This window comes from Anabrus simplex, chromosome 10, assembly GCF_040414725.1.
Source record: "Anabrus simplex isolate iqAnaSimp1 chromosome 10, ASM4041472v1, whole genome shotgun sequence".
NCBI lineage: Eukaryota > Metazoa > Arthropoda > Insecta > Orthoptera > Tettigoniidae > Anabrus > Anabrus simplex.
The window spans coordinates 40,303,059-40,329,265 of NC_090274.1; the positions used below are offsets into that span (position 1 = coordinate 40,303,059).

The window sequence follows — 26,207 nt, forward strand, 5'->3', positions numbered from 1 at the left end:
ATTTTCGCGAATAATACCTGCACGTTTAAAAAAAAATTGAGGCACGAAATTGGGGTGCAGGGATTATTTGGTGGCAGGGATTATTCGCGTAAATACACCGTATTTACATGAATTATAGCCGCATATTAAAAAAAACCTGAGACACGAAATTGGGGTGCGGGTTTTATTTGAGTCAATGTTGGCATTGTTTTCAAAATCAGCCTTCCTGAAGTTAGGGTGCGGGGATTATTCAGTGGTGGGGATTAATCGCGTAAATATGGTATATGATAAATGCCATACTTTTATTTAGTTGTAATATAATTTTTCCACATCGTGAAAGTTTTATTGTATAGTACTGAATCAAAATCTTGAAAAACTCTTATTACTGAAGTTAAATAGATAAACTGTCAACCTTTACTTCTCTGTCGAAATTCCCTCGGAGAACATTTTTGTTGTCTGTAAATTTTTCTGCCTCCCCACTTCTAATTCCCAGTCACCGCTACTTTACAAGGGAGATGAATTATATTTTGAAGATAATTACAATTAAGTCTGATAAAATATTAAATACGAGGAACATACAATACCATGATTTTCTTTACATTTTTTTAAAGCAACTACACATACCTAATTTAGCATTGGCAGTACAGGACATTTGGTCTCGCCTTAAAGTAGAGTACAGTTTTGAGATTTATATAAACTCACCAGTTCTAGTACGTAAAGCAGAGCTTGTATCGTCTCCTCTCCACCTTGTTTCAACGCCTGAAGTTCCTGCATCGTCCTCTGCGACAGTCTACGTTGCAGCTTGCGAGTCACCTGGTCTGCGTGGTGCAGGGTCTGTATAGCCTTATTGCTGCCCACATCGTTCATAGCTGGAACACCAGCATCAGACTTTAACAGGTTTTCTCTCACTGATGGAAAATGAACCAAACACAACGCACCAATTTCCTTCAGACCTGGAGAAGTAATAGAACAGTAAGGTATATTTTCAAATTACTCTAAGATTTTCCTGCTGGTTGTTGTATTTGGAACAGCGATAAGAGACCCTGATTTCTAATGGTTCCCAAAGTTAGGTTTGCGAGCCCATTATAGAGTTGTAAGATTAATATTCTTTAAATCACTATGACCATGACACTGATTTATTATTTAACAATATCCTCCTTATTCAATACTTTATGATTAATGTAAATTAAAGAAACTTAAATTTCAGATTTGTCACAACTATACATGTTTCAACCTTAATTGGATCATCTTCAGTAGATTGCTAAAATTGACATTACACATATTGTAGTTAAAAACATTTAAAACTGAAGTGAGGCTGATATTATGAAAGTTAAAATGTTCTCGTTAAGAAAATGTTTAAAATCTTCCGTGTGCACTATTGTCCACTTGTCGTGATGTCCTCTTGATGTTACCATTAGTTGCAAGTCTACTAATTGGACTAGGCGGTATCTGATTAATGATTGATATTATGTGATTTGCTTTGCTGCCAATAAGGATTATCATAATAGCATAAGTCTCAACGGAATACTTGCCTTCTTTGCCCAGTTGAACAATGTGTTTACACTCCCTTTCCCCCTCTTCACTTCCCTCCCCACGCCACCCTGCTCAACCCTCTCCACCTCGCCTTCCTTCTCCATTTTCCCTGTCCAACACACACTTATACTAGTTGCACACCAGCTAAACTCCACACACACTGCTGAACAAGGTGATTGTTTCCGTATGTTGTTTTTCTACTCTCTTCTTCTCTCTTCACAAACTTTGCATTAACTTTGACTTTCTTTTTTCTCATCATCAGGTTCCATTTGTTTCCACTATGGACTGAGAACTCCATCCATTCACTCCACCGTTTGCAGGGTTTATAGACTTTCAAGAATTCGTTTATATCCAGTCTAGATATATCTATTTCTGAACCCTTGCAAGCTACATTACCAATTGGACTTTAAAAGCAGTAATATATTACCCTCTACGCCAGTGTTGCATATCTCACTCAAATGATACAAGTGCAACTGAGCTACAGAACTTACTAGAAACAATTTGATTATGTACTCAGACTGTGAATGGAATTCCATACTTTTATCATTATGTTGTCCGGCTCCATGGCTAAATGGTTAGCGTGCTGGTCTTTGGTCCCATGGGTCCCAGGTTCGATTCAGCATTAGAAATCATCCTAGGTAGGGCCCTCATCTTCACAGACATGCAGGTCGCCTAATAGGCCGTCTACGAGAAAAAGACCCGCACCAGGCCTCTCCGGAGGCCATTCGCCATTATTATTATCATTATTTTAATGTTCATTTATTATTCTCAACCATCACTATAAAATTGATGTGAAGTGCAATTGAAATACTATCCACAGAATTTACCGACAATATATGTACATAGAACTCAGACATTTTAATGACATTGTATACTTTTACTGTATCACGACATATTTTAACATCCATTTCATGTATCTATCCATTTATCATAATGTATGTCATTGTACTGTACATATAGATCTTAACACTAGTTTTATTGCCGGCCCTGCGGTGTAGGGGTAGCGCGCCTGCCTCTTACCCGGAGGCCCTGGGTTCGATTCCCGGCCAGATCAGGGATTTTTACCTGCATCTGAGGGCTGGTTCGAGGTCCACTCAGCCTAGATGATTACAATTGAGGAGCTATGTGACTGTGAGATGGCGGCCCCGGTCTAGAAAGCCAAGCATAATGGCCGAGAGGATCCGTCGTGCTGACGACACGACACCTCGTCATCTGCAGTCCTTCGGGCTGAGCAGCGGTCGCTTGGTAGGCCATGGCCCTTCGGGGCTGTTGTGCCATGGGGTTTGGTTTGGTTTGGACTAGTTTTATTACTTTATAAGAAGATATTGTTCAAGGACTCGACAATTAATGTGTACTCAATTAAGGGTGATGATGACCCCAAGTAGGTAACACTTTGTGATGTAAATATTTGCATTGCAATTAATATAAAGTATTGAATAGGTAGAATAATACAATATTTGTGAAATCAAATTAGATGTAATCTCAGTTCAATATGGAATCAAAAGTGAAATTTATAATCCGTAATGTGTTTACATACGTGGATTTTTAAAATTCACATTGACCATAAGGTATTGAATAAGGAGGATATTGTTCAAAAATAAATCATTGTCATAGTGATTTAAAGAATATTAGTTTAGTTGTCAGTACAGAAACATGAAATTTATATTTTGTGGTGAGGTGGGTCATACTTAAGGGCACCTAGGTCAGGAACCGTGGTGTAGGGGGTAACGTGTCCGCCCGTCACCCGGCGGCCGGGTCAGGGATTTTTAATTGTAAATGATTAATATCCCTGGCCTAGGGACTGGGTATTTATGTCGTCCTTAACATTCCTTTCTTCACATTCAGCACTCTACACTTCAGCAATTCCACTTACATGCAGGTTCCTATCATGTGGTGAAAGTAGTGGTGAAAGATCTATAGAGGTTGATACCACGAACAGATATCATTAAAAAAAAAGGTACCTGGACAAAACGTCACATTTTGGTTTTTTCACTTCCATGAAAAGAGTAAAATTTGAATTTTTAATGAGATTTATTGCTATTTGCATCCTTATGGATAGTAATAATTTCATGTGGCTATTTCTAGCCTACCAAGCTCGATAGCTGCAGTCGCTTAAGTGCGGCCAGTATCCAGTAATCGGGGGATAGTAGGTTTGAACCCCACTGTCGGCAGCCCTAAAAATGGTTTTCCATGGTTTCCCATTTTCACACAAGGCAAATGCTGGGGCTGTACCTTAATTAAGGCCATGGCTGCTTCCTTCCCACTCCTAGCCCTTTCCTGTCCCATCGTCGCCATTAGACCTATCTGTGTTGGTGCGACGTAAAGCAAAAAAATAAAAAAATTCTAGCCTGGCTCAGCCCTTATAAGGTGGAAACTTCGACAAGGATGGGTGGCAAGGTTAAAATCTCCGACCCAGCCGGGAATCGAACCTGGGCTCCTCTGTACTGAAGAGCACTACACTGACTGTTCAGCCAAGGAGCCGGATATACCTGTTGATGAACCAGTAGAAATATATAATGCATTGTGTGAGGAGGGGTATGGATGAGAAGATAGAAGTCAAATGTGAGGAGACAGAATTCAAGAGTGAAATCATAATGGAAGAAGGGAAATTGCTGTCAAACAAATGAAAGTGAGAATATATCAGCAGTATTGGATGATATCTACATGTGGAGCGTCAAGAATAAAATCACATTTAATATCAGCAAATGCTTTGTGATGACTTATTCTACAGTGAATGATCCTTTTCAGTATGAATACTTAATGAACGGACAGAATTTAAAACAAGTCGAGTCAGTAAATGACTTAGGAGTTAGTAGTAACTTATCATTCAGTGCACATATTGAAATAATAGTAAATGCAGCACTCAAACAACTAGGTTTTATCGTATGAAACTGGAAGGACATAAATAACATGAAGACTTTATGTGTTCTCTATAACTCATTTGTGAGGTCAGAATTAGAATATGCATCTGTTGTATGGATGCCAAGTTACAAACCATATATAAATAAAATTGAAAAGTTTTAGAAGAGATTCTTATGATTGAGAGTTATATCAACAACTATTTCTACACAAAATTATAAATTGCGTTATAGATAGTGGTTATCTACCAGCCAGAATACATTTTATCGTAAGCAAATCAAACTTGCATTGCCGGACATACTTTTACAATCACTTATCCAACATATTTAATTACATAAATTCGCCATATTAAAAAAACCACAACACAGATCTCTCAATGTCCCTAACACACTTAAAAAAAATTTCTATTGATTTTCTTTAGTGAATATACTTAACCTATCTTTACAAGCAGCATCTCATAAAAAAAAAAAAAAATAGAATTCATATTTCAATTTCAATTCAAAATAAAATTCATTACACTTTTGTAATCAATCAATCAATCAATCAATCAATCAATCAATCAATCAATCAATCAATCAATCAATCAATCAATCAATCAATCAATCAATCAATCAATCAATCAATCAATCAATCAATCAATCAATCAATCAATCAATCAATCAATCAATCAATCAATCAATCAATCAATCAATCAATCAATCAATCAATCAATCAATCAATCAATCAATCAATCAATCAATCAATCAATCAATCAATCAATCAATCAATCAATCAATCAATCAATCAATCAATCAATCAATCAATCAATCAATCAATCAATCAATCAATCAATCAATCAATCAATCAATCAATCAATCAATCAATCAATCAATCAATCAATCAATCAATCAATCAATCAATCAATCAATCAATCAATCAATCAATCAATCAATCAATCAATCAATCAATCAATCAATCAATCAATCAATCAATCAATCAATCAATCAATCAATCAATCAATCAATCAATCAATCAATCAATCAATCAATCAATCAATCAATCAATCAATCAATCAATCAATCAATCAATCAATCAATCAATCAATCAATCAATCAATCAATCAATCAATCAATCAATCAATCAATCAATCAATCAATCAATCAATCAATCAATCAATCAATCAATCAATCAATCAATCAATCAATCAATCAATCAATCAATCAATCAATCAATCAATCAATCAATCAATCAATCAATCAATCAATCAATCAATCAATCAATCAATCAATCTTAAAAGAAAAAGTGCAAGAGACATTAATTTTAATGGACTCATGTGTAACCACAACTTATTTCATCAATGCTTCAAGACATATCAATAGTGTTATATTAGGTGTTGGTGTTTTCAAGTTATGTTTAATGTTCTTTTCCATTTATAATTTTAGGCTGAAGATGACCCAATACAAGGGTCAAAACTAGTCCCAATGTAACAAATAATATTAACATATTATATACAGTGTTGAATAGGTGGACCTTCTCATCTGTGAATAATTTTGATGTTCAAGGGGGTTCTCAGACTTAACTTTGGGAACCACAGCTGTATTCTAATACTGTAGTTGTTTCTGTACCATTGGATGGCGATTCCTTATTCTCAGCAGAATCTGGTAGATATTGATCGATATATCGATCTGCCACCTCGAGTGCGGTATCGATATGGGTTGCGGCGAATGCTGCGTATTTGTTATCCAGAGCATGAGTCGCCTTCTCCACTCCGATCTGTTTCAGTGAGTCAGCCCTCTTCAGCACGGGGCGGACAATATTGTTGGTGACATATTCCTTGGTGCTTACGACAATCTGAAAAGAAATTGTTTGGTTTATGATCTCCTGGCCTGGAACAGTAGACATGCCCTGGCAAAATGAGACAAACATAAGAAAATCACATCAATTTTGGGTTATTAAGTCGTGTGTGCAGCATTTAGTCCACAGTGTGCCATTTGGGCTCATCACTTGCCCTGGCATGGCTTTCCAAGATGCTGCTTAACAGTAGCAGACTGTCTAAAGCCTGTTGTACACAATCAAAGTTTTGTCGAATTCAAGACTTCATAAGAATTCTCAGTGCTTCACAAGTTTATTTGTCAAATCACTTACAATACTTGACAAGTCTTCAGAAGTCTTGAAAGTGAATTAGAACATGTTGTAATCGATCAAAGAATTTGACAGAATTTACCACTGGAATTCGAATATTAACGGTGCATGCTAGGCCGCTAGGAATGCTGGGATTGGTCGGAATCAAAACAAAAATGGCTTCGTCTTCATGACGTAGGGATGTTGTTTGTGTATTAATTGCTAAGTATGAGACACATCCCTGACTATATTCAGTAGACTCTGTAGAGTACTCTAATAAAATGAAGAAAACAACAGCATACGAGGAGATTGCAAGAGAAATATCAGTATTCGGCAGATAGTAGGTTCGAACCCCACTGTCAGCAGCCCTGAAAATGGTTTTCCATGGTTTCCCATTTTCACACCAGGCAAATGCTGGGGCTGTACCTTAATTAAGGCCACGGCCGCTTCCTTCCCACTCCTAGCCCCTCCCTGTCCCATCGTCGCCATAAGACCTATCTGTGTCGGTGCGACGTAAAGCAACTAGCAAAAAAAAAAAAAAAAAAAAAAAAAAAAGTCTTCTTGTGGGCCCACCAGCTTCTCATCCATTCGGAGTGTGCTTTCTTCCAAGTATCAAAATGGACAAGCTTCAGTCGAGTTAGGACTTCTTCGTAATAATGATAGAATGGCCTCAGCTACCATGTGCAGACATTTCAATTTGATGCAATCTGGCTGTCTGCTCATAAATTTCGACGTTCCGTTTTACTTTACGCCTACTAGATGGCAGACAGAGTAAACTGGATCTCTTTTGGGCATCTGTGGCTGAGATATTTTAATGAATTTTGTCGGTAAACACCAAATGTGTCAGCAGAGATCTTTTACATGCCGACATCATACGACATGGAGTGTCGAATGGACTTTTTTCCGCCCTTCAAATACCCGACTACCTTTTGGTGAACCTGTCTATGTTTGTGTCTGAGTGGTGCTCGGAGATGAATGTATGATTCTGAGATTCCATACTTCAAAAGATCTTTATCAATCTCCACCAACCAAGCAGGAATTATTTTGAGACTTCTGAAGTGGGATAAAAAATGTTTACAGATTCTTTCAGCCAGAAATCTGAAAAAGTGAGCGTGAAATGTTATCCTTCTTTTCTGGATTATGCTTGATATCTTTTTAGAGTGGGTGTATAATTCTAAGTTGCTCTGAAGTCTGTGAACACCATCTTTGAGAATGACACCAGGAATTTTTCGGATAATCCTCCTTTCCTTAATTGGCAGTTTTTCAAGCAGGCTGTGCAATCAAAGTGTTGTTATTATTATTATTATTATTATTATTATTATTATTATTATTATTATTATTATTATTATTATTATTATTATTGAATTCCTGATATGGTTTCCTGTAATAAGATATGAATTTTCATTGCATTACTATAGTTTTTATGCCAATACTAATGTGAGTAAATGAAATATAACGTAATCTCTGCAAATGATGTGTTGTTTGAGTCATGAGTCCATAGACTGGTTTGTTGCAACTATCCACACCACCCTGTCCTGTGCTAACCTTTTCATTTCTACGTAACTGCTGCATTCTATATCTGCTCTAATCTGCTTGTCATATTCATACCTTGGTCTACCCCTACTGTTCTTACTACCTAAACTTCCCTCAAAAACCAACTGCACAATTCCTGGGTGTTTTAAGATGTGTCCTATCATTCTACCTCTTCTTTTCATCAAATTTAGCCAAATCAATCTCCTCTCACCTGATTCGATCTATCAATCTTACCTTCAGCATTCTTCTGTAACACCACACTTCAAAAACTTATATCCTCTTTCTTTCTGAGCTCATTATCATCCATGTTTCACTTCCATACAATGCCACACTCCAGACGAAAGTCTTCAAAAACATCTTTCTAATTCCTATATCAATGTCCGAAGTGAGCAAATTTCTTTTTTCAAGAAAGGCCTTCTTTGCTTGTGCCAGTCTGCATTTTATGTCTTCCTTACTTCTGCCATTGTCAGTTATTTTACTACCCAAGTAACAATATTCATCTACTAGCTTCAAGACTTCATTTCCTAATTTAATATTTCCTGCATCACCTGACTTTGTTGGACTGCACTCAATTACTTTTGTTTTAGACTTATACATTGCAAACATTATGTTGAAGATAATCTAATCATGTAATATTTTCCCCATGTAAATTATAAAAAAACATGTGGAAAGGAACAAGGAAATCATATTTATATTTTTGGATTTGGAAAAAGCTTATGACACAGGAAAAAGAAAACATGCATTGGAATGCCTACTGAAAAGGAATGTACCAAAATCAATTAACAAGATAAAAATGTTGTGTCATGAGAGTAAAAGCAGTGTACAAGTGGGGAGAGGTGACTCTGAATTATTTTATACAAAAAAAGAGAAAAAAAGGTCTCTAGCAAGGAAGTGCACTGTCGCCATTATTGTTTATTACACTGATGGATGAAATCATAAAACATGTAAAACAGAGCATTAGTAGTGATGAAGTGAATGCTTTGGTATTTGCAAATGATGTGGTGGTTTGGGGAAAAGGAAGTACAAAGGAGACTGAACATTTGGAATGAAAATCTGAAGGAGTTTGAAATGGTAATTAGTAAAACAAAAACTGTAGTCATGTGGAAAAGAGAAAAAGAGAAGCCAAGTGAACATAGACAGAGAATGGTTAGAGAATGTAGAACAGTTTACATATCTGGGTAGCATTATTAATGGAAGTAATGAAATCAACCCTGAAATTAATAAGAGACTAAATAACGGTACAACATTTTATTATCAAGTCAGAGAGCTTTTATGGGATGACGAAGTACCCAAGAGAACAAAATTAACATTATATAAACAGTATTTCATACCAATTGTAACATACGGACTAGAAACGCTGGTAACTAATAAGAGACAAGGTAGTAAGATCCAAGCAGTAGAAATGAAATTTTTAAGAATATCTGTTAAAAAGACAAGAGGAGATAAAATTCAGAATATTAAAATCAGAGAAGAGCTAAATATAGAACTGTTAGTACAGAAGATACAGAAGGCAAGACTGAGATTGTTTGGACATGTAAAATGAATGGGAAAGGAATGGGTAGCAAGAAGGGAATTGGAAAGAGAAGTTAAGGGAAAGAGACTAGTCAGAAGACCGAGAAGAAGGTGGATGGATCAGATTTGGAAGGACATTAGAGAAGCTGGACTGGATGTGGTGGAAGTAATGAAGCAGGAAAAGTGGAAGGACAGAAAGGAGTGGAGGAGGCTTGTTAACCACACCTGGACGACTGAAGTGGGACATTGACGATGATGATGATGATGATGATGATGATGAATTATGGTTTATTGCATGTTTCTTTTCTTTTTTAAGAATGTATCCCACTGATAGTCCAAGAATAACAACTGCTGTTTGCCTCTCCTCCATGTTAAAACAAAATGCTATCAAACCTTACCAAACCTTTTCAAATCTTGTCAAACCTTCAGCAATGGTGAACCATCTTTGACAAGATTTGACAACATTTTGATGTATAGAACTGAAAGAAATATTTGATGGTGTACAACAGGCATGCCAGTCTTGTTGAGTTAGCAAATAAGGATTGCTAACCTGCTGAAGGAGAAATAATTCTCCATTATCCAACAGTTTTCCTCCTCATAGAGGCACAATTCCAATAAAGACATTCTTGGCCACCGAAGATGTTCTTACCAGTTCTGGAGGGAACGTAATGACAGGGACTTTCTCCTCCACCAGGTCCAAGCTCTTGCAGACCAAGCCGTCGACAAGACCGATAGGCTTCTCAAATACGTTGACGAAAGGTCGGCTGATCGTCACTGCAACTTGGACTGACGACTCAGCGGTTCCTAGACCCCAAGCTATCAACCTGTTGGAGCCCTGAAAACACACAGAGAAGACAGTATAATGTAGTGGAAAGGTGGAGTAGCAGGATAACCTGGTAGATGAAAGAGTGAAAGAAAGAAAAAGAAAGAAAGAAAGAAAGAAAGAAAGAAAGAAAGACAGGAAGGACAGCAGAAATAATAAGTAACCACGCGAGTTGGCCGTGCGCGTAGAGGCGGGCGGCTGTGAGCTTGCATCCGGGAGATAGTGGGTTCGAATCCCACTGTCGGCAGCCCTGAAGATGGTTTTCTGAGGTTTCCCATTTTCATACCAGGCAAATGTACCTTAATTAAGGCCATGGCCACTTTGTTCCAGCTCCTAGGCTTTTCCTATCCCACCGGGCGAGTTGGCCGTGCGCGTAGAGGCGCGCGGCTGTGTGCTTGCATCCGGGAGATAGTAGGTTCGAATCCCACTATCGGCAGCCCTGAAGATGGTTTTCCGTGGTTTCCCATTTTCACACCAGGCAAATGCTGGGGCTGTACCTTAATTAAGGCCATGGCCACTTTGTTCCAGCTCCTAGGCTTTTCCTATCCCACCGGGCGAGTTGGCCGTGCGCGTAGAGGCGCGCGGCTGTGTGCTTGCATCCGGGAGATAGTAGGTTCGAATCCCACTATCGGCAGCCCTGAAGATGGTTTTCCGTGGTTTCCCATTTTCACACCAGGCAAATGCTGGGGCTGTACATTAATTAAGGCCACGGCCGCTTCCTTCCAAGTCCTAGGCCTTTCCCATCCCATCGTCGCCATAAGACCTATCTGTGTCGGTGCGACGTAAAGCCCCTAGCAAAAAAAAAAAAAATTTTCCTATCCCATCGTCCCCATAAGACTTATAATATACATAATTTCAACTCCCATATGCCATTATTCACGCAATCTGTGTCGATGTGACATAAAACCACTAAGAAAAAAAGAGTAAATAAAGACAAGGTATACCATGCCTGCAGAAAACTGTACGCCTCGAAACAACTATCGATGAATGTCAAACTATGACACTATAAAGCAGTAGTCAGACTGTCAGCCCTCTACGCAGAAGAATGCCTATCTCTATCTATGAAGACCTCCCCCCCCCACGAAGAGCCGTCGACCGAGCAAGTGGCTGCGCAGTTTGGGTCACGTAGTTGTCATCTTGCATTTGGGAGATAGTGGGTTTGAACCCCACTGTCAACAGCCATGAAGATGGTTCAAATCAATCAATCAATCAGTCAATCAATCAATCAATCAATCAATCAATCAATCAATCAATCAATCAATCAATCAATCAATCAATCAATCAATCAATGATCTGTATTTCTGTGATGATGATGATGCTTGTTGTTTAAAGGGGCCTAACATCGAAGGTCATCGGCCCAGTCTGTATTTCAATCAACAATGATCTGTATTTAGGGCAGTCACGCAGGTGGTAGATTTCCTATCTGTCCTAGCCTTTCCTTAAATGATTGCAAAGAATTTGGAAATTTATTGAACATCTCCCTTGATAAATTATATTCCAATCCCTAACTTCCCTACATATAATGAATTCCAACTTTATCTCCATATTGTGATCTTTGCTACTTTTTAAAATGCCACTCAGTCTTATTTGCCTACTAATGTCATTCCACGCCATCTCTGCACTGACAGCTCTGAACATACCACTTACATGTCACAAATCTCATTTTATGGTCCGTTACCACATTTTAAAACAGGACATTCATAAAAAATTATAATAAGGATTGATGATGATGATGCTTGTTGTTTAAAGGGGCCTAAGATCGAAGGTCATCAGCCCATAATAAGGATTGATTATAAGACTTTGTCATAAGAGTACTTACAACTACTATATTCTACTTGCTAGTCTTTTTTTTAGACATTTGTACCTCTTATTTATATTTTAGACCTTCGTTAAAATCTATGAATATGAACAATTAGGATTCTGATTTTTCATTTCTTTCAGGTATGAGATTTTTAGGCTGATGATGCCCTCATTATGGGTGAAACATGTCCCGCTATCCAATATGTTAAGATCTATTTCTTAAATTTAAATAAAAAACTCTTATGTATTGAATAGGTGGAATTTATAATCTAGTATTATTCTTTGACTTTTTTACATACCACTTAGTCGAGCAGCTTGTCTCCTTTCTCCTAAGTCTTCCCAGCCCAAACATAGCAACATTTTTGTAACGCTACTCTTTTGTCAGAAATCAAGCAGAACAAATCGAGCTGCTTTTCTTTAGATTTTTTTCCAGTACTCAAATCAAGAAATCCTGGTGAGGAACCATACTCTAGTTGGGGTCTTGGTTTTCAGTGGTTTCCCATTTTACACCAGGCAAATACTGGGGCTGTACCTTAATTAAGGCTACAGCTGCTTCCTTCCCACTCGTAGCCCTTTCCTGTCCCATCATTGGCATAACAACCATCTGTGTCAGTGCGACATAAAGTAAATTGTTGTGTGTGTGATATTTCCACCTAATCAATACATAGTTCACTAATTTTGACCGTACATAGCCGCCTCGTCAGCTATTTATTATAAAAATTGGCATTAGAAGGACATAGTATCATTATAAACAAAACCTCCTGAGTTAAAACTACAAAAATACAAACACAGAAAATACACTAATGTACACGTTTAAAAGACCAAACATCAGACACTTGATAATGGTCAAGTGGATTTGGAATTCCAGAATAAAAACTAGTTGATTACAAGATTAATGAAACTTGAAAATTATTTCGATGTAGTTGCATTTAAACTGCACTTGTGTCGAATAAGGGTGATGTAAAATGTAATTGTCTATAGGTGGTCCGAACATAATTCATAGTAAAATATACATCCGAAAATCTGTATCATTTATTCATTTATAACAGTGTTGATGCAAATAAAACTGGCTAATTGCCGATGTGCATGTGAGCGGCACATTGATGCGATGTAAAGCAAATTGAAACACAGCCCTTGAAGTAGGACCCAGGATCCTACCAGATGGAAGGCAGTGGTACTTCTAAACCGTGAACTTTACCAACACCAACACAGATGCCATCAGATGAGACGGCTGACTTTCTATGGACAGTTGTACAGAATGGATTCCCACAGGCTGTCCTATCATCCAGGTATTCTGTCTTATGGCAGGTCTTGTCATGGGATGAACCTCTCCACTTTTGCCTATCCTGCGCCGAGTTTTTCATGTCCGAATATTTCTTTCCTTTGATGTCCAACATTTGATTTCTTATCCTTCCTCTTCCTAGTTTGCCTTTCACCATGGCGCCATAAGATTTATCTGTGTCAGTGCAGCGTAAAGCAAATAGCAAAAAAGAAAAACCTTTCACCATTCCTTCAGTAAACAGTTCCTCCTCAAACAATGTCCGATCCAGTTAATTTCTTCCCTTCTAATGATTTGCAACATACTTTGTTCTTCTCCAGCTCTTCGTAATACCTCCTCATTCCTTACCTGGTATTCCAATTTCACTTGTTCTGTTCTCCCTCCATACCCACATCTCTAGTGCCTCCAATCTTCTCTCATCTTCCTTTTGCAATGTCCATGTCTCTGCTATGTCTGCGCTATGCTCCAAATATAACATTTAGCAAGCCTTTTCCTCAAATCTTTATTTAGTGACCCACAAAGTAATTTAAATTTTCTCTTAAAGCCTTCTTTTGCCATGGCAATCCTTTTCTTAATTTCTGTCATGCAGTACATACCATCTCTGATCATACTTCCCAAATACTTAAAGTTACTGACTTGCTCTATTTCTTCTCCCCCTATACTTATATGACACCTTCTATCTCTTCCTCCAATCTTCTCTCATCTTCCTTTTGCAATGTCCATGTCTCTGCTATGTCTGCGCTATGCTCCAAATATAACATTTAGCAAGCCTTTTCCTCAAATCTTTATTTAGTGACCCACAAAGTAATTTAAATTTTCTCTTAAAGCCTTCTTTTGCCATGGCAATCCTTTTCTTAATTTCTGTCATGCAGTACATACCATCTCTGATCATACTTCCCAAATACTTAAAGTTACTGACTTGCTCTATTTCTTCTCCCCCTATACTTATATGACACCTTCTATCTCTTCCTCCAATTATCATACTTTTGGTCTTCTTCTTCTTAATTCTCATTCCATATTATGTTGAGTTTATCTAACATTTGTATCATTTCATGTTCGCTTTCTCCCACCACAACCATATCATCTGCAAATCTTATACATTCTACTCTCCTACCTCCAATGTAAACTCCACTTTTTCCATTAAAATTTTCGTTGATAATTTCTTCAAGATAGATGTTGAAAAGTGTCAGTGATAAAGAGCAGTCCTGTCTTACACCACTTCCTAATTCAATTTCTTCACTCATCTGATTTCCAGTATCCAGTAATCGGGAGTGGTGGGTTCGAGCCCCACTGTCGGCAGCCCTGAAGATGGTTTCTCGTTTTCACACCAGGCAAATGCCGGGGCTGTACCTTAATTAAGGCCTCGGCAGGTTCCTTCCAATTCCTAGGCCTTTCCTGTCCCATCATCACCATAAGACCTATCTGTGTTGGTGCGACGTAAAACAAATAGCATCTCATCTCCTATTCTCACTCTTGCTCTCTGGTTTAAATAAAAATTCTTTATTAGCCTTCTATCCCTCCAATCAACTCTATGTTTCTTAAGTATTGTCATTAATTTGTCCCATATGACGCAGTCAAAAGCCTTCTCAAGATCAATAAATACAGCATAAACCTTCCTGTTTTTCTCTATGCCTCTCTCCTTTCACCCTCAGTAGCCCATTGACATCTCTTGTTCCAACTTCTCGCCTGAAACCGAACTGTTCTTCACCTATAAAGTTATTCAGCTTTCCATATATCCTTCTGTTGAGTGTCTGCAGTAAGACTTTGGCTGCGTGTGAAATTGGACTCAATGTCGTATCACATTTTTTGCTGTTCTTTCTCTTTTCAAAGTAGCTAGCGACTAGCAAGGGTAAAGCCACTGGATCACTGTGGATCCAACAGGTAGAGGAGGATGACAAAGATCTCTCAAAACTTGAAATGAATCAAGATACAGTAATTAACAGGAGCAACTACTGTTTAACTATCAAAATCAGCCCCTTCCTAACATCTGTTACAGAGGCTAACCCGCGATGAGACCAGGAAATGGTCCGAGGAATGCAGGATAAGAGTCCAGCAAGAAAATGAAGGATTACTGAGGCAACAGAAAAGCTAAAGGTACCAAGAAAGAAGCAGCAGTCAAACCTGCCATTAAGAACACCAGAAATGGCAAATAACAACATGGCTAAAACACAAACACCGTGGTCTACAGGTGGCCCAAAAAACTCAAAAAATAGGTAATGAAATAAGAAAAGAAAGTCAGGAAAGACAAAAAAATAAGCACACTGAGAAGTGAATAAATGATGAAATAGGGAGAGAAAGGCAGAATGACACTATAAAAGATGAAAGGAATAAGGAGAAACTGGAAGAAAAGAAGGGATGAGAAGTAGGGAAAATGTGAGAAAGAAATAATGGAAGGAAGGAAACACAGAAAAGCAGAAAATTGCAAAAAGGACAGAAGAAAAATGATAGGTTTAAGGAGAGATGGAAAGAAAGGAGAAGCAGGAAAATTAGATAAATAAATGGAGGAACAAATGAGGGGAATAAAGGAAACATGGGAAGAAAGGAAAATTTAAGGAACAAAAAGGAGAAAGGTCAGAAGAAAGTATAAAATTCATAAGGGAAGACATAAAGGAAAAATGGATGGAAATTGAACGAGGAAGGAAGAAAAGAAAGGAAAAAGAGGAAAATAGGATAAAGAACATAGATAAGGATGGACATAAAAATGATAGGATAAAGAAAGAAAAAAGAAAAGAGTGGTGGTGATTATTGTTTCAAAAGGAAGTACACTTGGGCAACCATCCTCTACTAATAATGAGAATGGAAGAGATCCAACACATTGAGAATGAAGGTGTTGGAAAAATAAAGGGAAAGGTTGCGAAGGGTGAGAAAATGAAAAGACTTCCTAGGCCTCGTAAATCTGTTGGGTGGGAAATAAATGTAACCTTGGTTGGGATAGCTCGATTGTAAGGAGAGGGTAGGATATATCGTGTAAGAGGGGATGGGAAGATCTCTCCCATCACTGCCTTCAAATCGCACGTTGATACATAAAAAGAATGATCATGACTGGTAGTTTGTTCTCAGGAACTAGCCTAAAATGTGCCAAGGGAGAGCTTGAAAGGTAAACACCGGCATGTATTTAAGAGGACACACTAGCAGTCCAATTGCTACAAATCTGAACATCACTAAATTTAGTAATGAAGTCTCTGGTGAACTGAGAATATGAATTTTAGCATGACGTACCTTTATCTTGGTGTAGACTCCTGAAGCATAATCCCATGTCGTCTCTACTACAGGTATCCTGGATATTCGCCTCACTGAACGTAGGTGAGGAAACACTGATTTGGTTTCTACTTCCTCGTTCATCCTAGCATTGAAGAGCATCTGTAACATAGAGAGTAGTGCATGGTTAGTTGTAAACTCTGGTATCGTGGAGATTCGTGCTGAATTATTGGAGTTGAAGAGTGACATTAGCTCTAGCATCCATTGATTCGGTTGTGAAGGACAAAGTTGTGAGATGGACAGCAGGCAATGGTATGAAGATAAACAGGGATAAAAGTCAGGTTGTGAGTTTCACTGATAGGAAAAGTCCTCTCAGTTAAAATTACTGTTGGCCGTGCGGTTAGGAGCATGCAGCTGTGAGTTCGCATCCGGGAGATAGTGGGTTCGAATCCCACTGTCGGCACCCCTGAAAATGGTTTTCCGTGGTTTCCCATTTCCACACCAGACAAATACTGGGGCTGTATCTTAATTAAGGCCATGGCCGATTCCTTTCCATTCCTAGGCCTTTCCTGTCCCGTTGTCATCATAAGACCTACCTGTGTTGGTGTGACATAAAGCAACTAGCAAGAAAAAAAGAAAAAAGAAAAACATTACTGTGTTGCTGCAATATTGGGATCACTGTAAGTACCTAGGTGTTAATATCAGAAAATATATTCGTTGGGGTAATCATAAACGGGACTGTAAATGAAGGGTACAGATCTCTGTACATTGTTATGAGGGTATTTAGGGGTTTTAATACACCAAACCAGCAAACTGGAGTTGGAAAATGATGATAAGTAAGGATGTATATTATGAGGGCATATAAGACACAACTAAAGTATGGTTCCAGTGTATGGTACCCTCTCCAGGATTACTTGATTTGAGAACTGTAAAAAATTGAAAGAAAAACAGCTTGATTTGTTCTGGGTGATATCCGAAAAAATAGTAGCATTACAAAAATGTTGCAAAGTTTGAGTTGGAAAGACTCGGAAGAAAGGAGACAAGCTGCTCAACTACCACTATGTTACTACATGTGATATAAATCATTTTTGGTTCTGTATTGATGATATTTGGCTTTATATATTAACAAAAAAGCTATTTTTTGGGGCGTCGACCCATGTGGATCTTTTGGCCCTACTGGCACTATATTGTATGAACCTGCATGTAATTGGAATGGAGGTAGTGTGGAATGTTGTGTGTGAGGAAAGTAAGATTAAGGACGTCACAGATACCCAGTTCCCAGGCCAGGGATATTGATCATTACAATTAAAAACCCCCGACCGGGCCGGGAATCGAACCTGGGGCCGCCGGGTGACAGGCGGACGCGTTTCCCCCTACACCATGGGGCCGGACTTTGACTTTATATAATAACAATAAGTTATTTTCCGAGCGGTCAGTGGAGAGATGCATGGAATGACATTAGTAGACGAATAAGTTTGAGTTGTGTCTTTAAAAGTAGGAAAGATCACAATATGAAGATAAAGTTGGAAATCAAAAGGACAAATTGGGGCAAATATTCATTTATAAGAAGAATACATTTCCAAATTATTTGCAGTTATTTAAGAAGAGACTAGGTAAATAACAGATAGGGAATCTGCCATCTGGGTGACTGCCCTAAACGAAGATCAGTGGGCAAGGCGAGACCAAAAAATGGTACTTTGGAATTTTTGAAAAGATCTTTTCCAATATTTTTTATTTTAGTTAATTACTTCTGTGTGTATGTATGTATGTTAAGTTCAGTCCGTCAGCGATTCTGCTGGTGGGATCCTCAACAGCTCTGCCATAAGCTGTCATAGATGGCCTAGGCATCACTGAAAAGGCGTACTAGGGAAATGAGGCGTGAGGTAGTTTCCCGTTTCTTTCCTCACCGGGCCAGAAGTTGCTATTACAGATCAGTCTGCCAAGCCCACTGAAATGCATGCACCAACTGACCCAATGAGCAACATTTTCACACCATTCATAACAGGGACTGGCTGCATAAGGATTGGCATTACTAGCATCGCTCATACCTCAGTCACTTTCATATTGTCAAAGCCAAGGATAAGACTGAGACAGATCAATGAAAGTAACAAAATTGATCTAGCCTATACCAGAAGACGTAGTGCACTGTAAACACTAGGTCCTGCCAGTAAAGGCATTAATTACTTCTAGTTTTTGAAATTATTTTCCATTTACTTTGCAAATAAATTAATTGGTTCTTAAAATTCTCATCGCTAATCCTCGACGTCTTTGGGGAGGGGGGGGGGGGGGGGAGTTTGCATTTACTATAAAAACACCCAACAGGGGCACTTGAAGGAACACCTGTGTTTAATTTTAAGAACATCGTTGGAATGTCTTCGAAAGTACTGGGGAGATAAGAAAGTACCTCATCCAGAACTGGTGAAACTACTGGTTCTGTTGTAGAACTGAAAAAGTTATCTTTACTGTAATTTTTTATTTTTAGATTTCTGTCTGCCTCTGTGGTGTAGTGGTTAGTGTGATTAGCTGCCACCCCTGGAGACCCGGGTTCGATTCCTGGCTCTGCCACGAAATTTGAAAAGTGGTACGAGGGCTGGAACGGGGTTCACTCAGCCTCGGGAGGTCAGCTGAGTAGAGGTGGGTTTGATTCCCACCTCAGCCATCATGGAAGTGGTTTTCCATGGTTTCCCACTTCTCCTCCAGGCAAATGCCGGGATGGTACCTAACTTAAGGCCACGGCCGCTTCCTTCCCTCTTCCTTGCCTATCCCTTCCAATCTTCCCATCCACCGCCAAGGCCCCTGTTCAGGTGAGGCCGTCTGGGTGAGGTACTGGTCATCCTCCCCAGCTGTATCCCCCGACCCAGAGTCTGAAGCTCCAGGACACTGCCCTTGAGGCGGTAGAGGTGGGATCCCTCGCTGAGTCCGAGGGAAAAACCAACCCTGGAGGGTAAGCAGATTAAGACGAAGAAGAAGAAGATTTCTGCTTCTGTCCCATGTATATCAGTTACTAGAATGTAATGATTACAATTTCATTTTGTAAAAAGGGCCGATTACAAGTAAAAATTGCTAAGAATGTACTCGATACAAGTAATTCGATTATTTTTATTCAATTACTTCCCAACTCTGCTTGTAATCAACTACAACAAAACAAAACCATTGTCCAATCGGCCATCAGAGTCAATTAAAAACGACGGAAATGCTCTGCAATACTAATTTACTAACTAATTTACCGTGCACTAGTGATGGGATAATCAAATACTTTTAATAATCAAATAACCTCCATCCGATTATTTAAATAATCCAATAAAATAATCAAATGAGTTTCAAAGAACATTCAGTTGTATCGCATAGACTACTCGGATGCGTCATGAAACAATTTTTTGATTTAATTGTGTCGGATGGATAATTGATTGAAATAAGCGAATAGATGAACTCTTATGAAAAATAGAAATATGCCTTTTTCCAAACTTATCTCCAAATGTTGAAACTAAACGAGTGAATTAACTCACTAACATCACTTTCCATTCTATTATTACGAAAACATTCACTATTCAATTGCCTCATCCATTCGAATGCAGTTCCGAATGAATAATGGAGAAAAAAAATTGGATGAAAAAATATTCAATATTCGATTGCCTCATTCACTCGAATGAAAGTTGAAAATTAATCGAATGGGAAATATAATTGAATCAAATTAAATGATCAAACAAGCGATTATTTTGTATTCGATTATCCCATCACTACCGTGCACTATCTCTCCTGGTATGTCACTTTCATTGATTTATCTCAGTCACCTCTTTGGCTTTGACAATATGAAAGTTACTGAGGTATGATCGATGCTATAGTCATAATATTGAAAGATAAATTCTGACAGTTCTTAGAGGAAGGTCTGGTGACTGCTTGCCTGGGTGAGGAGAAGGGAGTATGGTTGCCATGGAAACGTGGTCGGATCCACTGAGGTTGCCATGGATATAAGCCTGCTGGTCGGCTCGTGTTGTTTGGAGTAGCCAAACCTCTGAGTTACATACAACAGAACACAGCGGTCTGAACGAACGAACAAGTGAGTTGGAAGCGAAGGGAAGTAAAAAGGAATGTGGCAACACCGTGCAATGCTACTCCCTCCAGCCTTAGCTGTCAAAACGCTTCTTTTAATATTATGGGTATAGTAATCCCATTCCTTATGCAGCCAGTCCCTGCTATGAATGGTGTGAAAATGTCTCTCATAGTTTCAGTCGGTGCGTACACTTCAACGGGCTTTGTAGACTGATATGTAATAACAACTGCTGGCTCGGCGAGGAAAGCAACGGGATAGTACCTCACTCCTTAATTCCCTCGTACCCCCTTCAGTGATGCCTAGGCAATCTATGACAGCTGATGACTGAATTGTTGAGTATCAAACCAGCCTTCGGGCTGAATACTCAACATTCAGACATAAGTTAGAATACTTCTTGGGGCTGTTTAGTCGGTCCCTGGCAAGCATAAAGCAAGGATCTCATCTTTCTGCTACTTCAGGTATCGTAAAACGTCATTTTTCTATGATTCCACACATGCGCGATGGGTACCAAAGCACCATCTTTGTATTAACTCTAAACCGGCTGTAGCCTTGAAAAAATGTATGTTAACATAAAATAGTAAAATGCAAATTGTAATGGAATGTATGGATCAGTGGCTAACGTTAGCAATGCAGGCTGGTCTGGGAATTAAGGGAGCCCGCTGACTTCCCCCCAAAATAAATAAAATAAATAAATAAATAAATAAATAAATAAATAAATAAATAAATAAATAAATAAATAAATAAATAAATAAATAAATAAATAAATAAATAAATAAATAAATAAATTTCCACAGCCCGTTTCCAGTCATGCGACCGAATGAAGAATGGATTGAATGAAGCCCCCTCTAGTGGTGGGGATGGGAATTGTGCCGGCTGCCGAAGCTTGTCGCACTCCTCTGGGGCAATGATTAATGACTGGCAGATGAAATGACATTGGAGAATGTTGCTGGGAAAGAACGATGACAGGAAAAACGAGAGTACCCGGAGACAAACCTGTGCTGCCTCCGCTTTGTCCAGCACAAATCTCACATGGAGTGACTGGGATTTGAACTACGTAACCCAGCGGTAATAGGCCGGCGCGCTGCCGCCTGAGCCACGGAGGCTCCAGAGAGATAGATAAATACATATTTTACCGGAATGCCATTCTCAACGGGAATCGTTACATAACGATGCTTCTCTGGAATGTGTTGAAAACGATTGTTCTTACAATTCGTAAGTACATATCAGGTGAATGAAACTAGCTGAAATTATTATTATTATTATTATTATTATTATTATTATTATTATTATTATTATCATCTGCTTTACGTCGCACCGACACAGATAGGTCTTATGGCAACGATGGGCTAGGAGTGGGAAGGAAGCGGCCGTGGCCTTAATTAAGGTTTGGAAGTGGGAAACTACGGAAAACCATCTTCAGGGCTGCCTATTGTGGGGTTCGAACCCGCTAATCAATATTCTTGAATCCCAGAAAGCACGCCGCACGTTCTAATTTATTTCATTAGACTTTGATGTGAGTACAATAAAGTTCCAGTCCACCTCTGTGGTGTAGGGGTTAGTGTGATAAGCTGTCACCTCCGGAGTCCCGGGTTCGATTCCCGGCTCTCCCACGAAATTTGAAAAGTGGTACGAGGACTGTAGGACTCGGGAGGTCAACTAAGTAGAGGGGTGTTCGATTCCCACCTCAGCCATCCTTGAAATGGTTTTCTGTGGCTTCCCACTTCACTTGGCAAATGCCGGGATGGTGCCTCACTTAAGGACACGGGCCCCAGGGACTCTGAACTTTGGAGCGTGGGTTGGCGACCACGGGGCCCTAAGCTAAGTCCTGGCATTGCTTTCACTTACTTGTGCCAGGCTCCTCACTTTCATCTATCCTGTCCGACCTTACTTGGTCAACACTTGTTCTTTTCCGACCCCGACGGTATTACGTATGGAGGCCTAGGGAGTCTTTCATTTTCACGCCCTTCGTGGCCCTTGCCTTCCTTTGGCCGATACCTTAATTGTTCGAAGTGTCGGACTCCTTCCTTTTTTTCTCTCTGATTAGTGTTATATAGAGGATGGCTGCCTAGTTGTACTTCCTCTTAAAACAATAATCACCACCACCACCACCACCACCACCACTTAAGGACACGGCTGCTCCCTTCCCTCCTACTTGCCTACCCCTTCCAATTTTCTCATCTCCCCACAAGGCCCCTGTTCAGCATAACAGGTGACAAAATGCCTCACGTTTCAGGACACTGCCCTTGAGGCGCTAGAGGTGGGATCCCTCGCTGAGTCTGAAAAAAAAAAAAAAAAAAAAAAAACAACCCTGGAGGGTACACGGAAAGAAAGAACAGTTAAAGTTCCAAAAATATAAAACAAAAAACAAAAAAGTTGACGTATTTCAGTCTTTGCCAAATACCTCATATTAAAAATAAAATCTCATTAGTTTTGTAATTTAGCATACTGTACTCTATTAAAGTGATATAGACTGCGTTCAAGTTCTGTTTATATTTGCTGCAGTTAAATTTGTGTGTTGTTGATAATTTTATATACAGTAGTTTCTTGAGGTGGGGACCCAACTATAATTTCTGCAGGCGGACCCGTATAATATTTGTTACACGTCTGGTGTGGACGATCTCAACTGAAGGCATAGTGCATACCATTATTATTCCGATAATATGCAGTACGCCTCTTCACTTAGACCAGTCTGTTGTTTGACCTCTGTGTTGCATAAGATGTTATCGGCAGCACATAAAGTGAGGTCTTGACATTGGGAGATAATACACTGAGGCAATGTCCACTGCACGCAGTCACTCTTTTAAGACGCCACATCAATCCAAATCGCTGCTTATTTTTATGTCCTCCTTGAAGTTCCGGGACTAGGAGACCATGGCAAGTGAAGTCTAGAGAAACAGTTCTCCCCCATAAACAGCAGATCTGTCGATTTTCCATAGGAGAAAGGAGGTCACTTTATAGGGTAATTTGGTGATAATTGTCGATTATAGCAAGATAAAGGGGGAAAATACAGGATTTATTTCCTTTAAATTCCATATATCATATATAACAGAAGGTTTTGATCATGAATGTATTCTTGCAATTACTTCATCTTGAACTCTTTATGATTTTATGCAACTCAGTTGAGTTAGGTTATTTGGTGATAGTAGCAAGGTACCACTTGGTGATAGTTATTTTAGAACAGTTTCTACTTTCAGGAGTTGTATAACTACATTTCACGGGAGTTTTCGTCTTATGATGCGTCTTCACAACACACGTGACACATTCACATGATTATGTCATCAGTATCTTGTGACAGGCAATCTTCATGCATAGTATGTGTACAAAAGCTGCACTGAATCCACTTTTCCAAAGTTTTGCATTTTGAATCATTAGAGTACGATTTTTTTTGCATATGACACATATTCAGTCATCATCTAACTTTACACCTGAAGGTCCAGGAATCAGTAAGTCAACATGAGCGCTGGTAGGTCATCTTTCCTACTACTGTCGCTGCTCGGGAGGAGTGTGAGACCTCTCGGAAGAGTCTCTTCTGTTTTTTTGTGATCACGTCTTGGTTCTCTGGGAAGCCGAAGGAAGTGCTCAACATTGGAATTTGAGTCTGCAGATTCACTTATTTCTGAGAAAGATCTCTCAGTTATGAGAGATGAGGCAATAGCTACAGAAGAGATCACATTTTGGTTAAAAGGCACTATTCCAGCCTTTCCAAATCCACCTGTTATGTTGGCATGGGAGAAATTTGAAATAAATGCAGCATTGAACAATGAATGGAAATTAAACTCGTTTGGTTTATCATTGGGGTGATTTCGCATGTAATCCAAGTTTGGGTAAGATACCTTCTGCAATATCTCTTTCTTCACTGTTTTGGAGCCATCATTTGAGAGGCGACCTTTGAATTTTGAGGCTCGGTGCACTGTCATTTTACCTTCAGTCACTAATCTAAGGACCAAGGGGGATGTTTTCATTCCCCTCCCGGAGGGGGAGGGGCGGGCCACCTAGAAGGTAACGCCTTTTCTCTGGCCAGGAGATTTGGCGGGGTTCGGGGATTTGGAATGGTTTGAAGTTAGAAAGGGGGAGCGTTTGGTTTTAGTGAAGTGGGGGAGTTTGACCTCTTGGCTAAGTGTGCAGCATGTGCCCTTGTGCTTTTTATTAAGAATTTTCTTACAATGGTTACATGTGATTACAATAGAATACAAAGGTTATACATTAGTTTCTTACATACTAGTGAGTAGGATGGGAAGGATTTGTTGGTAAAATGCTGTGATATTTGCTAGGGACGTGAGTAGAAGGAGGAGGTTTGTATTATGGTGTGGATTCGGTAGATGGTGTTGGGGACGGGGTTGGTTGCGAGGTGGGTTTGGGCGGTTTTGGGTGGGGAGCGAGATGGTTCCACTCGGTGTTGCTTCCCGAAGAGCTGAATTCCGTGTTGGATGAGGTGCTCTGTCTCTTCGGGAAGCTGGAGATGTAGCCGCACCATGTAGGTCGGCCCGGCTGCATTCTGGATTCTGGTGGCTTTCTTTGGTTGGAGTCCTGTGTTTCTGATTTCCTGTAGGATGAGCTCCGGTGGGATGGCTGGGTTGATGCCTCGGATGACGCAGCTGCTGGTGCTTCCTTGTGTTGATGGTGACTGGGTAGTTCGGTGAGGCCCGGACTCGGACTCGGGAGCTGGTGGCGGTGGTACTGGTCGTTCTGTTTCCATTGCACTGTTGAGGACTTCTTCTTCTGTTGTTGGTGGCCGGGTAGGGCTGGGAAGGGTTGATGTGGTGGGAGACATCATGATGGGAGTGGAATGGGCCATGGTTGTAGTAGTTACAGGAGTAAGGGGAGCGGTTCGGGCGGGGGTAGTAGCAAGGGTGGTGGTGATGGTAGTTACTGGGGTGGTGAAAGGATGGGTTGACGGTTGGTGTGGTGGGATGTATGGTGGGGGGGTGTAGGGTGGTGGAGGTATCTTTGTTGCCGTTCGTGGTGACTGGGGTGACTGGGTTCCCGGGTCCGGTCCGAGATCGTTTGCCATGTACGGTGGGCATGGCTCTGCAAGGTGTGGTTTGCCGTGGATATATATTCCATATCTGATGGCTGCGTGTACTGCCCGTTCTGTGGCTAACTTGATTAGCACTCTGTCAGTGGGGGTGAAGTCTACTTGGATTCTTGAAAGATTTATTGCTGGAACTCCTTCGTTCTTGAGGTAGGCCAGTAGAGCTGCATCGCTGAAGGAGAGATCTACACCGGATAAGATGATGTTTGGCATGATAGGGGAGGCCGGCTTCCTGCTTGGTGCCTGGCCTGATTCTGTTTTATTGGGACGGCTAGGGCACGATAGTAGAGTTGTGGAGTCCCCTAGCCGTAATAAAAACGGTGTAGATCGTTTCTCGGATGATGGAGAGGCGATGTCGCACTAATCTAGCCGCCACCACTAAGTCTGCACTGTTGTACTGCTTGTACACTTAAGGATTATCATCTTGTCGAGGCTTTTGTTTCATGTCATTTTCCTTTTTTTGGCATTTTATCGTAAGCTAATTTGGTGGCGGTCTATTTTCAGAAAT

The 26,207-nt window shown here is 39.7% G+C and overlaps 1 protein-coding gene across 6 annotated transcripts in view; it reads right to left on the reverse strand.

Moving 5' to 3' along the window:
• LOC136882440 (uncharacterized) overlaps window positions 1-26,207 on the reverse strand; it is a 171,460-nt gene that overhangs the window by 62,111 nt on the left and 83,142 nt on the right. For 5 of the 6 annotated variants that reach the window (XM_067155087.2, XM_067155088.2, XM_067155092.2 and 2 more), the window contains exons 2-5: window positions 16,638-16,778; window positions 10,166-10,351; window positions 5,976-6,201; window positions 682-932 (exon numbers count right to left, since the gene is read on the reverse strand). In XM_067155087.2, the coding sequence (XP_067011188.2) occupies window positions 682-932; window positions 5,976-6,201; window positions 10,166-10,351; window positions 16,638-16,778 (804 nt within the window). The remainder of the gene's footprint in view (window positions 1-681; window positions 933-5,975; window positions 6,202-10,165; window positions 10,352-16,637; window positions 16,779-26,207) is intronic. The other variant, XM_067155089.2, reaches the window with a different exon arrangement.